Here is a 19,007-nt window from a genome sequence, read left to right on the forward strand (position 1 = left end):
CTGGCCAAGCCAGAAATTTTCCCAAGTTTTTGCTAATAACTCCTGGCCTATCTTCATTGAGTCAGTGTGAACTATGATCCCCTTTTTCCCTCCCCCTAAATAGTTGGCCAGACTTCCTCTCCCCCCCCTCCCCCCATGGTGGCCAAACCGTATGCCTGCTGCAACGGCCACCAGACCTTCCTGTCAAATTTGACATTCCCTTTCTCGAAGTACAGGACCAAGAAGGGAGGAGAAGGGCACAAAAGCATTGAAAAAGTCGGCCTTTAAACAAGAATTAAGGCTTCAGTTTCTGTAAGGGCCGAACACCTAGGGTAGAAAGGTAAAGCTCCCCCCTAATATTCTGGCACGGTTTCAAAGCCACTAAAACTGGATCTTAATAATGGGAAGGGCTGGCAACCACTGGCGATGCACGCGAGCGTGCGCGCCCCCGCTGCAACAAGGTGTCACCGTGCCACCCTCCTCCCCCTTGCTGCCAACACTGCGGGTGGCCGGCGACCGCCGCTGACGCCGCCGGCAGCGTCTCTGAGCAGTCGCTGACCGGCCGCGGGCGCTCACCGCGCCACCACGGCCACTTGCTGCCGCTGCCACGGCCTGCGGAAGCTTGCCATGCCCCCCGTGCTGGCAAGCGGTGCTAGCACCCCCCCTCTGTAATTCGAGATGGGTCTCCGTGCAGAAAGCCATCGCCTTTCCAGGGATGGCCGTCGCAGGCGCTGCCGTTGCTCTCGTCGCGTTGGTGGCGGAGGGATGCGCCCGGTGTATTTCACCCATGGACGGGGGTTGTGACAGCGCTGCCTCGCTGTGGGAGCGGGTTGCTGCCAAGCGGGCTGTGCTGCAGTAAAGGAGTGCCCCTCCCCCCCTCCCGCGCTGTCCATTCCCTGCTCCCGAGCGACGCCTCGCGGCCGCCGCCCGCCTCTCAGGGCAGCTAGGGCTGGGTCCCTGCTGCTGTCAATCACGGGCACCCCCTGAGGCGAGCGCGCCTCTGATTGGTCTCTCCCCCTCCTGCCCGCCCCCTGCAGCGGAGCGGCCAATCGCAGCCCTCGCCGGCCCCGCCCTCACGCCTCTCCCTAGGGCGGCCGCGCGCCCAGCTGGCTGCGGGGGAAGTCTGGGGCGGGGTTAGCTGAGTGACGTCAGGCGGAGGGGCGTGCAGAGCCCGGCGGGCGGCACGTGTGGTGGCGGGAAGCGGCTTGTTGCCGCGTGCGCGGGGCGCTGGCCCCCGTCGGGAGCCCGCTGGCGGGGTTCTTTTTAGGGGATTTTTGTCTTTCGTGCTCCAGGTGCGGCGCAGCCGGGCTCCGTGCGCGGGTCTTTGCAGGGGGCGGGCGCACCCTCCGCTGCTCCCGCCCAGGCATGCCTCCGTCTGCGAGATCCCGGCAGGTCCCGGAGCCGAGCTGAGCCGAGGCTCAGCCCCTCCCCAGAGGAGGGGCACGGGGAGGCGGGTGGCAAGCCAGCCCTGGCCGTCTGCATCGGGGCGGGAGGCAGCTGGTCCTGTCCGGTCCCTGGAGCAAGCCCATGGCCGGGCCCCAGCTCAGCCGGCGGGACGGGGACGGGGACGGGGACTGGCAGGAGGTGAGGGGGGCCCGGAGTCTCCCGTCCAGCTGCCCAGCCTCTCCTCTCCTCTCTTCTCCCCTCCCCAGCTGCTAGTCCCGTCCCTCTTGATGTCTTTGCCTCTAGTCTCTCTCCACCTCCCTTGCTGATCCCTCTTGCCTTCTTCCAGCTGCTCTCCATCCAGACCCAGTGTCTCCACATCGCCTCTGTTCTTTTGAGCTGCTCTTTCTCCCCCAGTTCCTGGAGGCAATCCCTCTTCTTCCCGATTTTTCTCTCTCTCCATCCACCTATCCTTCTTTCTCGGTTCTTCCATCCACCTCCTCTCTCGTCTGCTCCCAACGTTGGGGCGCTTTTTAACACCCCTCCTCTGGGGAGAAATAATTTGAGCCACTTAGTTTTCACTTTCCATGCATGAACCCAGCCTCGGGGTTTTCTGCCAGGCATCACAATCAACTGTAGTTAGGATTGAATTTAAACAATAATTTCTCCTTCCAGGTGAAAAATAAGGATTGCTTAGTGTAAAAAGTATTATTACAATAAAAAATATTAATAATAGTAGTGAAAAAAGCTTCTTTGACAACACTTTTTTTTAATCCTCCCCAGGTTTATTCTGCAGTACAATGGATCCAGTTTGTCATGGCCACTTTAAGGTACGGTATTTAAGCAATATATAGATGTGAGGAATTACGTGTAGGTTTAGTAACATCTTTTAAATCTCTTTTTGTGTCGTTCCATCTAAATAATGTGACTTTCTTAATTTTGATTTCAATGTTAATAAACTAAGTAAAAGTAGATGTGCTGCTCTGTAGCTGTAGAAGAAATGAAACAAAATTCCGGGTTTCGGTCTCACGCCAACCTCTCAATTGTCAGTGTTACAGGCTCCAGCTCCATCATTGCCTACGCCGTCTTCCAGAACACAGTGCGCTCTCCGGAGGTAAGGACCCCGCCTTTCATTTTTTAAGTGCCTTTGTTTGGTGCCCTGCGGATAAATTGGACTTTATGTAACCAAGCAGATGTTTGTGCATGAGCTCTCCGCTAGGACTACGCAGAATTTTTAGGCACATCCTCTTTTTATTGCTAACCCTTAAAAGAAATATTTAGGACTTGGAAGCAGATGTCTGAACGATTCATCAGCTTGTTATCTGAAATCATACATTGTTTTATGCAACAGATACTCTTTCTAGGATTTTTTTCCTTCCCTGCTGCATGGATTTAAGAGGATAATGAGAAATTGTGGCGCTGTGGTCTGACCCAAGGACTGGGAACAGAAAGCTTCTCACAGTAGTCTCGATCCTTGCTCTGACCCTGACTGTTTCTGTCGCTCTGGGGGTGTCACTTAACCTCTCCGACTCAAAAAATATGCCAAACAATGGAATAAATAATACTTGATTTACTTCATGAAATGGAAGAAAAGAGGCGGTGAAGATTAGTTGGTTAGAAGGATAAAACTGGATCAAGCTCTGTGGCTGCCTACTAGTACACATCTGCCAACTAAGCACAGAGAGTGGAATTGAGCCCCCCTTTCTGAGAGCACAAATCAACCAACATCAGTGTGTGCACAGCTACATCCTGTAGCCAAACTATAGATCAGTGAACAACTTTGGGCAAACCATTTAACAATTTGCATTTCACCTCTTTTTCTAATGCTTAGCTATTGTAAACTCTAAAATATGTTCATGATTCTTTGTGGCATTTGCTCTACAACTGGAGTTTTGCATCAAAACTGTTTTTAAAAACTCTTCATATTTCAAAGTTTAGTATTTGCAAGGTTTGGTAATTATGTCAGTCACTTGGGGTTGCCTCCATTCCCTGGTTAAGTGGCCTGTGTAATTAACCTATATAGCAAATGTTCCAATAAGAAATCATTTTAAATGAACTTTCAGTGAATAGTTGTGAATAATATTTTTCATAAGCATGTGTACTAGAAAATTGCAAAGTAAATGGAAAAATGAATGGGGCTGAAAAGTAATAAAAAGGTATAAATTAGTTGAGTTCTGCTGACTCCTAAGGATTAGTTCTGACATAATTATAACAAAGTTTTCTGTTTTATGCACCTTCCTCGTCTTTAAAAAATATTACACACCTCATGAGTCAGATCTTTGATTCCTATGTACCCACATCCCCATGGAGCATAGCACAGAATTGGGATGTGTGCGCAGAGTCGAGTAAACATAACACAACATTGGGTGATTGTGGAGAAGGGAAAGGATGTTTAGGCTGTTCCTAGAGATTGGGGTCTTATCTACAGGATGCTAGGATTTCAGATCTCTTACACAGAGGCCATCTAATACACAGAGTAAAGAGCATGCAACTTATTCACCTTGGAAGGACAAGGGCTAGGTCAGTCTTGTTAAGATTTGAGGTGGTGGCTTTAGGTAGTTCAAGTATTTCTGCCCTCATGCAGTCTGTTTCTGAAGGCTTCTGCAGAAACACTGGCTGTCAATTCCTGATGCTTCAGAGGCAAGTGAGCTCTGCAGTACCTGTGCACTGCTATGCACCCTGGCAAGACTCCGGGCAGTTGCCCAATTGTGTAAAGATTTGGGGGTGAATTCTTCCTAACGCTTGTAGCAATAATCTTATTCCTCAACTCATGATTTTTATGAGTAAAGTATGATAAACCAGGTGTTCATTCCCAAGCTATGCCAGGTGGGGGATAGAATTCTAAACGTTGATTCATCCAGTCTGGGACCTGCTGCTGAATTTCAAAACACTAAAACACACTTCCTGGGTGTATGTTGCCTAGAAAACCCCCAGCACTAACTGTTATTTAAGGTGTGACATGTTACCAAAAGAATTCCCCCAGCCAGCCAGCCTTGTGTGGGAGAAAAACCAGAGGGACTCAAAAACACAAGCTATCTGCAGGTAGATGTGCTCTGGGGAACTTCCAGTCAAGTTGCACACAATACCCACACACTTTTTTCCCCATCAACTATCTGTTCTAAACCATTACATTGTAAACTAGAGGAAGGAAATGTAAAAGAAAACATTTAGTTTTTCTTTTTGAAAATGAGAACAAGTTTGCCTTCCGCTTTAACAACAGTATCATCTGCTTCCTTGTACGCTTCTGTACCTAAACGTTTCTCTATGGGTGAACTGTTAGACGATGACTGGGGTCACCTGTTCACTCAATAAAGTTGCTGATCCACTTCTTCCAGGGTTGTTTTCTTTTAATCTACCCATGGGAACAACCATCAGCAAGTTCTAGACTTCTGTACATATACTGCTTGTCACTGGTCCAGCTCCACATTCACAAGTGGGTGGCAGCATTTAAAACAAATGTTATAGGGAAGAACGAGTAAATACAATGAACTCAGTTATAAAAACTAGCTAAAGATATTTACACAAAGACTAAAGGTTTGATTCACTGGTTGGCAGGTATTGGATGGTGCTACTCAGAGCTAAAATCTAGAGATCCATGTTCTCAGACGCTATAAAGCAAGAGGTGCTTAAACTACAGACAAAACAAAGACTGAGACGTAGAAAGACCCTGAAAAGAATCCATTGCTGCCTCTTTGTAGCTATAGAATAAGCACCAAACTGATGGCCAGATTGTTCACCAATGTTAAATTTAGCAAGCCATTTTTCTTCATCTGGTATGAAGGAGACTGTTATAAGTAAATACTTGTGCTGGTGTGCAGTTGTTTTTAATTAAAGAACAGTGCCAAGTTGCATTCGGTCCAAAACATTGGTTTTGTAAAATAAATGACCTTTTGAAAAACTAAATCCTGTAGAAAGGTTTCCAGATTTGTTCAAGCTTTAAGAATTCCTAAAGAAAAAATTACCAGCATATTTTCTCCTGGATGTTGAAATTTACGCACCAAAACTTACATTTTAATGTCTGCATAATTGGCCTGGTTTTCAGAGGTTGAGCCCCAGTAACTCCAGCTGGCCCAGAAAATGTTGTCCAGTGTTTTTAAACAACTGAATACTTCCCTGTAGTGTTTACAGTCCAACTTAAACAGCTTTTTGCTTGTGTATGAGAATGTGAAATTGTCTAGAAACTGCCGATAAACAGGGATTGTTCTAGTGCTTAAACTCAGAAAGATGCAGCAGCGAAACAGCCACATTGCATATGCTTCAGGTATGTAAAATTATTTCAGACTTAAGTCACTATGGGCACTAATTGTAAGACATAGAAGGACAACCTCTTTATCAAATTATAGGATTTTGAACCTTTAAACCACTTACAGCCAAGTTCAGTGCAGCTCAGTAGATTTGTTTAAAGTTGATAAAGTGTTCATTTATTCTGGACACTTCTGGTATAAACCTTCCCTAAGTGCACAAAGCAACACCACTTTCTAGTGTAGGGATAATGGCACTAGCTGGGTACCTGGGCATGAAAGTTAATCGGAGGAAAGATAGCAAAGCTCTAACTGTTGAAGTTGGTTCAGACTACCTAGAACATTCATCAAACTAACTAATCCATTTGACTTTTCTAGGTGCGCCCTCTTTTCTACCTAAGCCTCTCTGACCTGTTCCTAGGGGTTTGCTGGCTTGCTGGGGCTCTGCTCTATAGCACACAAACTGCAAATCAGGATATCATATGCTATAACCTGCAAGCAGCTGGGCAGGTGAGTAACATTGGGTTATCAACTTATGCCGTCAGGTTGCTTTGCTTGAACTATTGACTGAACTGCCCTAGAACAAAACTCCAAATGCAGTTCTAAATGCAGCTCAGGCACTGGCTTCCTCTCTGATCTTAATATGAAAGATTGCCATGCCTCATCTGTACAGTGTTGTAAATAATATACACCCATAGCTCATGGCAGAGCAGCAATGTGGCTGCAGTGTTTGATTATCTGTCATAAAAATAGTTGATGGTTTCTCTGTTTTTGAAAGGGTACCAAAACTGCCATTATGTGTAACATAGCATTACTTTTTTGCTCTGATTAGAAGTTTTCTCCTCCCTGCAAAAGACCCAATTCTCATGTTTCTTTAGGCCAAGACCTGAAAACCTCAGTCACCAAAGCATCGTCTTACATTGATAGTCCTAGCCCTCAGTTTGTCCCAATGAAACCCAGTAGTTACTCAGTTGCCAGAGTGCTTCTCCTGAGGTTTTCTGCTTGCGTCTGCTGCCCGTTCCTGTTCTGCACTCAATTCATGTGAAGGGGCATCAATGAAGTGGAAGCATTTTCCTGACAGTTCTCTTTGTCTTGATGGCTTGCCTTGGCATCATTAGGGTTTCTTCTTGTCAGAACCTATTTGTCATTACCTGGTGCACATCAGACATCCATCTACTTCAGGGAGAAGGAGGTTCCAAAAAAGATGCCACTGGTTCAGCAAAAAGATCCATTGCCCACTAGTGCCTACAGGACTTTGGAATGGCTTGAGCTGCAAGGAACACATGGGGTGTATGCAGTCGAGACTTTGGGGCTATGTAAAGTTGCAGAGGCTGCAGAAGTTTAAAGTTACTGTTATGTCCAAAAGGACAAGGGGGCTCCAGCTGGTGTTTGGACGAATTTAGTGTGCACCCTAGAATAGGAGAAGACAAAGTACTGGCAAGCCTGCTGTAAATGGCAATACTGTACTGGAGTGATGGAGTGTGTGTGATGGAGATAATGATCCACTCAGTCTCTTTTCCTTCTCTAATTCTTTTATTGCAGTCAAGATGTGGACCAAACCTTATCTGGTCTGTAGGCTGCAAATTGTCCAAGTGGGCTAACAGGACATTTCCCACCCTTCTACTTCAAACCAAGTCAGTGGGAGTTGAAAATAGCTCTCTGTAAATCCTAGAGAGGCAGGAAGACAGCTCAGTGTATAGTATTGCATGAGACCTCGCAGTGCTTTACATTTTGTAGTCAGGTTACCATGACTTAGGTTTTTTTTTTTAAAGATCAGTATTCTTAGGTAAGCCATATGACTCATCATAGCAAGAGCTGTACTTATGCAGAACTATTCCACTTGTAGCTTATCTCTGACTTCTCCAGTTCCTCTTGTGCTGCTGTAAAAACAATGATATACATTTGCCTTGGGGTAGGGAACAAACAGGTTTGTTAGGGAATGTGCTGTAGTGGTCCTTTGGCAAGGAGGAGAGGGATGTATTCTAGCTGGGGTCACATAAAGGAGAGCAGTGGGGGAGAAATAAGGGAAGTATATGAAAGGATTTTCTGGGCACATGGCTGCTGGGAGCTTTGAGGATGGAAGTCGCTTTGTAGGCCAAGTAGGTAAGCTTTTCATTGCGGCATGGTTTTCAAGGGCTATACCATCCATCCAGACATGGCCCAGAAAAGAGTGTTGCATTGCCATGATACGTATACATTTGGAAAGCAATCATGTCTGCTATTTTTGCTGGTTCTGTCTGCTCAGGGAAAGATGGGAATGCAGGTCCGCTTGGAAGTGGTGCACTGTTGTGTCTCAGGAGATGCGGGCTTGGCAGTGACTTCAGAGACACCTCCTCTTGCCCTAAGTGCAGTGAAGGAGCCAGTGTGCTTAAGGCCCTGAAGGTTCATGGCATTAATTGTAAGACTTCATCACCATTGAACTCAGGGGACTACACTCCATGCCTTCCCAGCCCCTGGCAAGGTCCCTTGGTGGCATCTGCAGGTACCTGGAGAACATAGAGGTGAGAGGGGCAGCTGGAAAACAACAGAGCTTTACTTTCTCTGGAAGCAAGAAATCCAGACCATGAGTTGGGGCAGGACACTACTCTAAATGGATAAGGAGTACATTGAGGTACAGTGAGTCCTGCATCTATTTAAGAGACACTTCCAGCCATCACCTGTGTTTCAGCCCCGGGGTGGGGGCAGTACTACAGCTCAAAGTTCCCACTGCTGTTTCCCAGGTGCAGTGGAAGTTGAATGAAGCCTTTTCCCTAGGTCCATGTTACAGTGGAAATAAGTGGCCAGCTCCCCACAGTACAGGAAAGGGGGATCACATGGACTTTCCCTGGGTAAAGACAAAGGCAGTCAGTCTCTGATGGAAGGGTGCTCCAGCCTTCAGCCCTACTGAAACCTCTTTCTTCTGTTGACTCTAACAGGAGTTAAAACACCTCAAGTACTTCCCATAGCAACCTGTGGCATATATGCACCATATGATAAAATACAGGATAATTCGTTAAAGAAACATGCTCACTACAACTGCGTGTAGTGAGAACTTCACACACACATGAATTGGTAATCGCATTTGAGCAACACCTCAGCCGGCCACAAGTGATCTGCGTTGTAATTAAATAAAGAAATATCTCCTCACCACCATCTACAGCTCCCTTCTAGTCCCCTGGCTTAGGAATCTCACATTGTGTTCATAGACATTTTGTTTAAAATAGTCCAAGCCTTTATCTAATCCATGCCCCAGGGCACATTCTGGTAATGTTTATAAATGCTCTGAACCTCGTAAGTAGAAGGGGCCAGAGATAGGCAAGGAATTGATATTTCTTAGTGTTCTCAGATTAACGGCACAGGGACAGCAGTGCAAGCCTCTCCATACTGTTCCACCATGTGAGACGCCTGCAGAAAACGCATAAAAGCAGTTGAGCCTGTTTGGCCCATTCATTATGGCCTAAAAGAAATCAATACAAACTAGTGCCTATAAATTTCTAACTCTGAGGGAGGTTAAGTACTGAAACAGGTTACCTAGAGAGGTTGTGGAATATTGATCAGTGCAAGTGTTTAAGTGCAGAAATGTACCTAGAAAGTCTTAGACAGGGATTTTTCTCCACTGCAGTCTCCAACAGATTGTTAAATAAATTGAATAAAAATGTAGCATATGATCCCTTCTGCTGGCCTGTGAGTTTATCTTTTTTCCGTCATGGCCATCGATTCCATGCTACAAGAAACAGAGGAGGTGCCACGGTAATTATGAAATGTACCCATAGTCTCCCAATTAATTCTAATGAAACAGTGAGATCTTTTGTGGATTCCACTCTGTTTGGCTGACACAGTGGGAAACTAATTATAATTAAGGACCAAAGAAGAGAAGACTAAGTGCTTTCCATTCTCTTATATTCCAGCCTCATTCCTACATGCCAAGTGGTGATGGGGATGGCAGCCCGGGGCCTGGAAGTTTATCCTCAATACCAGAAGTTGAGGGGGGAGAGTCAGGAGAGCAAGGCTCTTTTCTTAGTTCCGCCAGTGACTCGATGAGTGGCTTTGCATAGGTCTCTGTGCCTCAGTTTCTTATACGTGAGAGGTGAGAACAATAGTTACCTGGCTTTTGCGGAGGACTGATATACATAAGAATTAAAATGAGTTATGTTTGCAGACTGTCCTGTGGAAGACGCTGCAGAAGAGCAAAAGATTCTCATTCAACTCCCACCATGAGTTGGAGAGCTGTTCCAACATTCCTGACTCGGAAACGGTCGTGCATTCTTTCTTGATCTTCTTGCCCAAGAACGTTTGTTGTCTTGATTAAAATGAAGTCTTAAGTTTCTCTTACTTCGTTAATGTTTCCCAGGATAAGATGGGAAGCCCCTAGCATAGTCCCTCTGCTGGAGCTCATCATTGCTTAAAGTAGCCTGAAAAAGCAGGTCTGTCATCACATCTCTGTCTGCCCATGTCCAGTGGTTAGTTCTGGCTCCAACCTTCAAATCAATCTTGTTCCCTTAGCCCCCACATCAGCTCTGTCTTTCAGCCCCCATCAATTTTGGCCTCTGTTCAATTTGCACCCTCTCATTGCCAATCACTTCTGCCTCTTTAGTTCCCAAATCAGTCTTGTTCTTCACCCCCTCCTCTACCAGACCTATGGTAGCAGCTGTAGCAGGGACATGGACTAGAATCAGCCTTTTAATTTTTGGCATGTCCTTGATCTTTCCACAGTGTTTAATATTTTACCTCCAATGCTGTATTATGGTATGTTTTTGCAGTTAGTATACAGTAGATTGATTAGTGGTTGGGGTTCACTAGAGATGTAAAGCGTCATAAAAACACAAATGCTATTGATGGAATAAAATTAAACCTGTTCTTATTTCTCAGATTTTCTATATGGCTTCTTTTCTCTACACCATTAACTATACCTGGCATCTATACATGGATTTGAAAGTGAAATACAGCCAGAACCTTCACAGGATGTCCTCTTTGGTGAGTTCTGTTGGTTGGTTTTTCATTGTATTACATATTAAGAAGCTGTGCTAAGACTTACAATGCTGTCCAACACATAAATAAGAAAGACAATTCTGGTCACAATGAATTTACAATCTGAAGCTCCATCCCTGTAATTCTTCCTTTAGTGATTGTCAGGTTAAGGTCAAGAGGGCTCCATGTGGGTCTGTGTTATAGGTCCTGATAGCTAAAGTAGGCCTGAAAGACCAAAACAGAGAAGATAATCTACACTGTAAGTCTCGGAGGGAAGAATAATTCAGAGGGCCAGATACTCAGGCAGTGCATGATGGCATCTTTCTGTCATCAGTAATGCAGGAAAGAGAGACAGCCTGACTGAGGAGCAGTCCAGGCATGAGGAGCAACATGGAAAAAGGATGAAAGAAATACATGTAGGGACAGATCCTCCTTTACCTATTGAGTGCCCAAGTGCTCCTTTTCCACCCTGCTTGAGTCCATGGAAAAATATTCATACAAAAGGTGGGTACATCCTCCTTATTGTTGTTGTTTTGTTTTTTTTGTTTTTTGTTTTTTGTTTTGTTTTGTTTTTTTGTGACTTGGTTTTAAGGCTAACAGGACAGCCTGTTACAAAAATAGTTGTATTAATGGACTTTCAAGGACTAAAAAAAGGTGGAATAGGACTGTATTTAGGCACCTAAGTCAAATTAGGCACCAAACAGGTTGAGTAGGATTTGTTCTTTAATATTACTGCGCTTCTCTTGCTCCATCTATAAAATAGGCATAATACTTACTAGGATTGTACAGGCTTATTGTACTGCTCCATTCATGAATACCTGCCTGTAAAATATGTTGAGAGTTTGAGTGGGAGGACATTGAGCAGGACAGGTTGGTACTCTAGCATAGGCTTTTTTGAGCTACTGTTGTCAGGAACCTTTAGACGCACTGTTCAAGATCTAGCATAATCTTTAGGAATGAAGAAATACAAAGACACAACTCAGAAACGCACCCTTCAAGTACAGGCTAAACAAACACTTCACATGTCATTCTTCACACCCAGTTCTACCTTGAGCAACTGCTATCTCTCTGGAGAGAGAATTCCTCCTGACGTATTACTGCCCAACGAGAGACTCTTTATCCAGCACTTCCTGAAGAATGTGTCAGTTGAATTTCTCTGTATATCTGTCCTTTTTCCCAGTGAGAAATCCCTTTGCCAACTATCCCACGCTTCCCTGCACAGACAGTTGCTCCTTATGTTTCCACGTTTCTGTTGGTGGAAAGCAGACGTGACAGGTCATAACGCAGTTGAGAATTTCCCAGATGTTAGACCAGCTCAAAGGGGCATTTCTCCCTCTTCACTAGTTCTTACAATCACCCACTCCATTTTTACACAGCAGGCCAGTCTGAAGTCTCGTGTTTCAAATTCAGCTCTGAGCACTGTAAATTGAGACCATTACCACTTCTTCTGTGCCTACTGGTTTAACTTCTCTGATTTAAACTAAGGCTGGAACAACCTGGACCTTTGTGGCCCCATTAATATTGATAACCTGTCTTGATTTTTTTAGGGCTGCTTTTGTCCACAGACTGTAAGAGTTCTGCTTTATCTCTGCCTCACTATCTAGGTGCCTCTGGGAAGGCAGGATGCCAGTTAAGTTCTCCTTCTCTGCCTTAAAGGGGAAATCAAAATGTGTGTTTATGTACCCACCCTCCGCTCTGGTTTCTCTTATTGTTCAACAGAAAAGGTGGCACATGATTACCCTACAATGTGATTGCATGCATGTGTCTGTAGAGCTATGTGAACTTGAGCAAGAAAGAGCTCTGATCAAGAAAAACATTTGAAACTCATACTCTTGCTGGGAGTTTTTACTCATGCCACTGGTTTTCCACGACTGCAGAACTGGACGGTATTGTGGGCCAAGCCCACCGTTTCCCAGGGGCAGTCTAATGCAGGCAGCCATGGCGTGTCTCCCAACAAGCAGACTCTGACTCTCATATTTCCTCTCACAGTTTGGTTATGCTTCTGTGAAGCCTGCCAATTTCTATTGCGCAAAATTGTGTGCAAAGACCTCATCAAGAGTGTTTTCCATTTTGAAGTTTTCCCTCTGGATCCTTCCAGCTTCTGAAGGGCAGCCATTCAACAAATTGTTGGGAGAAGCAGCTACAAAAGTTAAATCTGTTTAACTTCCATTGCACTATGCATTCTTCATTGCATTTTATATCCTTCATTTTGGGTTGAATAAGGATTAACATGCCTTGAAACCACAGTGGGGAAATGCTTCCAAAGTTTAGAAATGTAGCTTAATGGTCAGAATGAATTGCCAAGAGCCAGGATCTCCTGTCTGAGACCCTATCTCTGACCCTAAGTTTCCCTATCTGCAAAATACAGGTAGAAACAAAGCTGTTTAATTACCTCAGAGGGCTGACACAAAGATTAACTAATGAGTGTTTGTTAACCACTTCCACCTCATAAAGGTCTCAATACATTTTATTATTTGCAATTCCCTTCTGCTTTGGGCTGATACCCCAAAGATGTTATATACCAGAGCCATGTGGATCAAGAGGATTTTGGTTCCAAGTGCATGTGGCCGTCAAGTGACTCATTGCTCAAGGGAAGATGTTTCCATGCTATTCAGTGGAATCTCTATTTTGGTTTTTTGGCCTTTTTCATGGATTCTCACACTAATACTTACTTCAGCATCTGGTAAATGTAATGAATTACATACTGGTCTTCAGGGCTTAAATGTCACATGTTCATTTACTCCTCCCAAGGAAGACAGCATCAAAACTACATCCATGTGTCTTATTCTTTCCTTAATGCAACCTGGTGTGATATTATAGAACAGGTCCTACGGTGAAGGGAAAATCACATGTCAGTTGATGGAGAGAATTCCCATTGATTTAAATGAGGTCATGATTTAGTCCAGTGAATGAGTATTCGTGTGGCTTACATGCCGAGAGAATGGAGCTGGACAAGAAAACAAGTGGGGAAGTGTAAGGAGGCTTAAGATAGACTGCGAGTCTATTGTATGCTTTCTTGCTCGTGGCTTTTCTAGACACAGTCTCACCCTGTTTCATATGTTTCAGCTTACACTCATCAGTACAGCTCATGCCAACCTACTGATGTGTACCTTACCCCCATTCACCTCTGACTTTTTTCTCTCTCATTTTTCCTGTGTAGTCAGGAATCTGACTGTGGCTGTTCGAGACCTCTCTCTTCTTTTGGTTTCCTTGGAGGAGAATGATTAAGTGAGAATCATTCTAGGAGAGCCTCATGCATGGGACTACTGGGCTTGGTCTCAGATGCCAAGATTTGTGGCTTATCTTACATGTCAGTTGTTAATTTGGTACTTCCCCCTCAGTAATTTGGTAAGATTCACTACCTCTACTAAAGCACAGATATCATTATGGAACTGAGCTACTGATAATTTATCCTACGAGCATGAATCCTCTTAAGTTGACAGCTCTCATGACATACAAGGAATGATTGTTCAACTAAATGTTTTGACTCTTGCAGGTTTTAGATTATGGTAGTTGTCTTGGCCGAACAGCAACAATTTTGTGCAGGTAAGGTCTATTTCTCTCTGAGATTGGGTGTTTTCAGCAAATTGGTGCTAGCTCAAAGCTCATCTTTATATTTGAAGCCATTATTATTATTAAATCCTGACTCTGTATTGCATGACTTGGTAGTAGTGGAGTCTTTGACCAACAGACTCAGAGTCAGAACCTCAGCGGACACGGATCGCTTTTCCTCCAGTTAAATTAGCTGTAATGTGTCCAACTGTAATGAGCCATTGTTTACGTGCTTCCATGTATGAGTGTGTGGGAGAGAGACGGTGTGTACACTTCCTTCTGCTTCATGGAAATGGGACTTGATCAGTGTGTCCTGGATCCCCTCGTGCTTACACCAAATGATGATTCTCCCTTTGGAGGATCTAGGTTTTATTCTTATCATCTTAGTGCCTGTTCCAAGTGATTTTGATATGACCATGAAATGATTATGATTTCTAGTAGGGATCACATCCAGTTTTTAAATTCTTTGAAAATATAAAGTACTGTTGCTTAGATATACATTATTGTGATTATGAGGATCCTTCTGAGTTATCAGGAGCATAGCAGAAGTGCCCACGTCATAGCCCTGTCAGATTCTAATGAATCTGCAAATTCTGCTAAATACCTGTGCTCAACAATCTCAGACAGGACGCAAGAAGTAGTAGTACGAAACTATTAAAATATACTGATATAATTTATACTTTGTTACCCAGGTATATCTTCTGCTGTCCATGTGAATGAAAACACAGAAGCTAGAAGTTATATTAGTTGGATGTTAGAGAACTATTATTTCACTGTATATCCATGAAAGCACAAAAGAAAATGCTAGTCGGGTCAGGAGAGAGCAGCTTCTTTAACTGAGCTACTGTCGTTTTCTCTCTTTAGCTTGATCCCTTTCCTACTTATGGTTCCTGTGTTTTGCATGGGCAACAGTAGTGATTGCTATGGGAACTTCAGTCAGAAACATGGGTAAGCCACACCTCAGCTCTGAATGCCTCGCTCCCTCCGAGATGGATATAAGGAGCCCCCCCCCAGTAAATACACAGGCTCTCCCCTTTCTGGTTCCAGGTGTCTCCTGATGCACACAGAAATCACCAAACCCACTGGTCAGCTGCAACCTGTTGGTGGCTCTCTTTGTTCTGTGATATATTTGTATGGCATCGGGATCTTCCTGATCTCTTTCTGGGTCAGCTTCATAGCCATTCTGGTAAGAACATTTTTTTTCCTTGTCCATCAGACTGCGAGTACAGTGAGTAAGGCTAGTGCTTCCCATCTGGATGATCCCCCTGTCACTTTGCAGTCACAGGTGGGTTATATTAGCAGCCCTTATATTCACTCTTGGAGTCATCAAAAGAACTATTAAATTACCTTTCTTTTGGCAGTCCCAAGAGCCCAGCTTTGTTTGCCTTCAGAGCACTGATGCAAAGCTTATGTTTGAGCCAGGCCTTTGCTTGACCAGGTCAAGCAAGCTGTGGAGGGATTTCTCTTTTCTTTTCTCTTATTCTTCTGTGAGGATCAGTGACCAAAGAGGAAGTTTCAAACAGCGGTGGGCAGTTATAAACAGATGTTGGTTTCTGTGTGTGATATTCCCACATGTCAAAGTGAGGGGCAAAGTATAAATATCTCTATATGTGGTAGTTTTAAAATACGTTGGCTGTGAATGTCTTATTCCCACTGGATACCTGTAGGTGTTCCACCCAAAAAACTACCCCTTTGTGCACATTTAGGAATGATTCCACTTCCCACTGAAATGCTTCCACATCTGAAGTGGAAAGTAGCAGTTGTTTAACAGAACCTAGCAATGCTATCCAATAACCTAAGGCAGGACAAATACCAGAAATGTTAGTGTGTGATCAGGAATTTCGTAAGAGTGGGATGCATTGTTATAAGAGCTGTTAAGGGTGATTGCTTATTTCCTGGGGTCCAGATCTACTATCTAGAGTTCCAGTAGCTGGGAAAGAAATTTATAACAAGTCAATCACTGTTTTCCCCACAGACAAATTATTGTTTTAATAATACTTTATATTGCATTGTTAAGCATGTGGTCCTGGCCACTGTACGAGGGCAGATGCCAGACGAAAGGGAGTGTTGCTCGTATCTGGCATTGCAGGGTCTAGTTTCCTAGATTAAATTCTACCCAAATGGCTTGGATCAGGGGTCAGAAATCTATGACGTGCAGGCTGGATTTGGCCTGCATACATGGGGTTTCAGTGTCATTTGGCAGCAGAGGGCTTCAGCAACAGTCATTTTTCCCTGCTCCCACAGGGAGAGGACCCAGTTGCAAGCACTTTCTCTGTGCTGCTGCGGAAAAAAACACCAGTAGCAGGTGTGGCTGGGTCCTAGTCCCACTGGTCCTCTCTGACCCAAACTGGATTACTCTGGCCTGCAGTCTAAAAAAGGTTGCCGACTGCTGGCTTAGATACTCCAGATCAGTGCTTCTCAAAATGGTGGTCTGCGGACCAGTGGTGGTCCTTGAACCGCCGGTCGCCAGTCCGCAGCGAGTTGGCGGGAAAGAAAGAAATATATTTTCAGGAGCATAACATTGATATGTCATAGCGCCACAGTTCTTATGTTCCAACACTCCAGGTGACGTCGCGTCGTGCGAAGTGAGGAAAGAGAAAGAAACAGCCAGTCGCACATTTGTGTAGCGCTGTTGTACGCAGTTGCTGACACCAGCTGAACTGGAAACCGGTCCCTGGCCCACTGGAAAAAAAATTGCTGGTCCACCACATCAGATAGTTTGAGAAGCACTGCTCTAATTGACCATGTGTCCGACTGCAACTGCGCATGAGATGCAATGAATTTTCCAGTTACACGTACATAATCATATATATTAAGAAATGCAGTTTCTTTTCTAGGTTCTACTCGTTCAAGCCCAAGGGTTGTACAAAAGATATGTAAACTCGTCAGGATTCTTGGGCAGTCAGCAGTGGGCAGTGATTAAGATGGTGGAACAAAGAGTGGTTTTTTACCCCATCGCTTACTTCTGTTGCTGGGGTCCAGGTTGGTAGAGAACTAAATTACTTTTTACAAGATTCCCAATCTTGTGTTCTAGCTAGTAGATATAAAGAGAGAACAAGTGATAATGCCAAAGGTATAAAGGCAACAGCAAAATCATGTTACCGATTTCTTTTCCAGCTGTCCTCCTTGGAATAATGAAGTTGACTGTTTCAGAGAACAGCAGACTCTACATGGCTCTTTATATTCTGCAGGTAAAACTCAGCGTATGAAATCTCCCAGAACAGGTCTTTTTGACATCCATCTGTGCTTTTGGCCCACTTCTAAATCCAGCATGCAATGTACTATATGCTTTCAATCACAGATTGCTGTCACGTGAGTTTATGCCTGATGCATGCATGGGGTTTGGAAAGACTCTAATCTCAAGTTTATTCTATGTCCTTTTTCTGGTCTCAGAGGCCAGAAGAACTTCTGCACATTAAGACTTTGAGGGCCAAATATTAACGATCCTTTCTTTCTATAGTTCTTCCCTTTTACATGCGTAACACTGACGCACCAGTCTGGGGTTAGAAGTGACTCTTAGGGAAAAACAGTCACCCACTGAATTGTCATTCACCACTTCCTTGGGGTTGACACAAATGTTTCTTATCCAAGTTTGGACATGCTCAGTTCTGCTGAGCTTGGGAATGGCTGTAGGCAGATTTTGAATTGACCTCTCAAATGTCACCCACCACCTACAGTTAGTTTTCGAAGAATATCAGCTGCCACATGGAACTTCTGACTATCCATTTCTGCTCAACAATAGTGGGGGCACCAAAAAAGCTTTGGGAAACAGAGCAGGTGGAAGGATACTGCACTGACTTCCAAAGGCAGCCGGGGTAGTTTAGCACGCTGAAACTTCTGCCAGAGTGCACTCAGGTCATCGAATATTCCTCTGCTGACTTCACCAGGCTCTGAAGCAGCATTCCCCCTACACTGCGTGGTCGCACAGGCATGCTCATGTTGCGTTGCCATGCACGCCTGCGTGGCTGTGCACACTACACAGCTTAGAGGGAACACTGTTCTGGAGCAGGACTTCCAAGATCATGCCCTAATGGGATTCTAACATCCTATTCCAATTTCAAGAAATCTTGCATTTCCCTTAAAATGTAGCCTCACTTTAAGCCGGATCCAGTAACAAATGAGGTATAGAAGGCAAGGAAAAATACGTATTTTAATTCCTAATACTTACTATGCATGACGTAAGACAAAACGGAGCGTTTACCTCTCTGGGGTCTTTCTTAGGCACTCACTGCAGCTTCCCAGGGGCTCTTAAACTGTCTCGTGTATGGGTGGACCCAGAATGCATTTCAGTCTGTGAAACGCAAAGCCTGCCACGACGTTGACACACAGACACCTCTCCTTCGCTCCCAGAAGAAGTTTTATGCCAGCATGCCAGACCCCAGCACCCAGGCAGTAGCAGTATCTACATCCACAGTGCTCTGACAGTTCTCTGTCAGCAAAGAGGAATAGATGGCCTGCTACCTTCCAGCCCTGGCCTGGTCACAGCTGGTAGATGTCAGGCAGAGCCACTTTCTTGACTGGAATGAACTTAACTGCTTTGTCAGTTATAGGCATGAAGAGTTGCATTTAGGCTGGCAGGCCTGTACAAATCTGGATGGAGATGAACTGTTCTCAGTGAAGATTGTTATTTATTTCATAGGGTTTTTAATGCATTATTTTACCTTGTAATATATTTAGTGTAGTCTCTTCTTTATGGAAATATCTGAGAGTTGCACGGATTGCTACGGTGTCTCAGTCCTTAACTGCCTCTCTCGTAAGGAGAGATGGCCAGGGGATAATTTTTCTTGCCTTGGTGATTGTCACATTGTACTGACAGATTTCTGACAATAAAGTAAAGAGGAATATTTTAAAATCATGCTCTTATTACCAAAATATAAAAAAGAAAGAAGCTGAATGCACTACAAT

At 44.5% G+C, this 19,007-nt stretch overlaps 1 protein-coding gene across 3 annotated transcripts; it reads left to right on the forward strand.

Moving 5' to 3' along the window:
• The first annotated feature begins 999 nt into the window (after positions 1 to 999).
• Positions 1,000 to 18,941, forward strand: TMEM116 (transmembrane protein 116). 3 transcript variants are annotated; one of them, XM_090063653.1, is made up of 11 exons: positions 1,000 to 1,271; positions 2,146 to 2,192; positions 2,413 to 2,476; positions 5,982 to 6,113; positions 10,452 to 10,556; positions 14,047 to 14,096; positions 14,967 to 15,050; positions 15,150 to 15,288; positions 16,940 to 17,084; positions 17,220 to 17,293; positions 18,324 to 18,938. In XM_090063653.1, exons 2-11 carry the CDS (start codon positions 2,179 to 2,181, stop codon positions 18,522 to 18,524), a joined length of 1,008 nt encoding a protein of 335 aa, XP_089919779.1. In that variant the 5' UTR covers positions 1,000 to 1,271; positions 2,146 to 2,178; the 3' UTR covers positions 18,525 to 18,938. The 3 variants fall into 3 exon arrangements, with proteins under 3 accessions (XP_089919779.1, XP_089919778.1, XP_089919780.1); XM_090063652.1 differs by lacking the exon at positions 1,000 to 1,271 and adding an exon at positions 1,338 to 1,563 and having other exon boundaries at positions 18,324 to 18,941; XM_090063654.1 differs by lacking the exon at positions 1,000 to 1,271 and adding an exon at positions 1,654 to 2,037 and having other exon boundaries at positions 18,324 to 18,939.
• The last annotated feature ends 66 nt before the right edge of the window (positions 18,942 to 19,007 follow it).

The sequence above is a fragment of the Crocodylus siamensis genome, chromosome 9 (genome assembly GCF_052110815.1).
Source record: "Crocodylus siamensis isolate JL-2025a chromosome 9, ASM5211081v1, whole genome shotgun sequence".
NCBI lineage: Eukaryota > Metazoa > Chordata > Crocodylia > Crocodylidae > Crocodylus > Crocodylus siamensis.

Bases quoted from the DNA above. Each gene is read 5' to 3' on its own strand.
- TMEM116 (XM_090063652.1), top strand. From the start codon at position 1,507: ATGGCCGGGCCCCAGCTCAGCCGGCGGGACGGGGACGGGGACGGGGAC. The intron at 10,557-14,046 runs GTGAGTTCTGTT...TGACTCTTGCAG, and splicing joins TTCACAGGATGTCCTCTTTG to GTTTTAGATTATGGTAGTTG. The intron at 17,294-18,323 runs GTAAAACTCAGC...GGTCTTTCTTAG, and splicing joins TGGCTCTTTATATTCTGCAG to GCACTCACTGCAGCTTCCCA.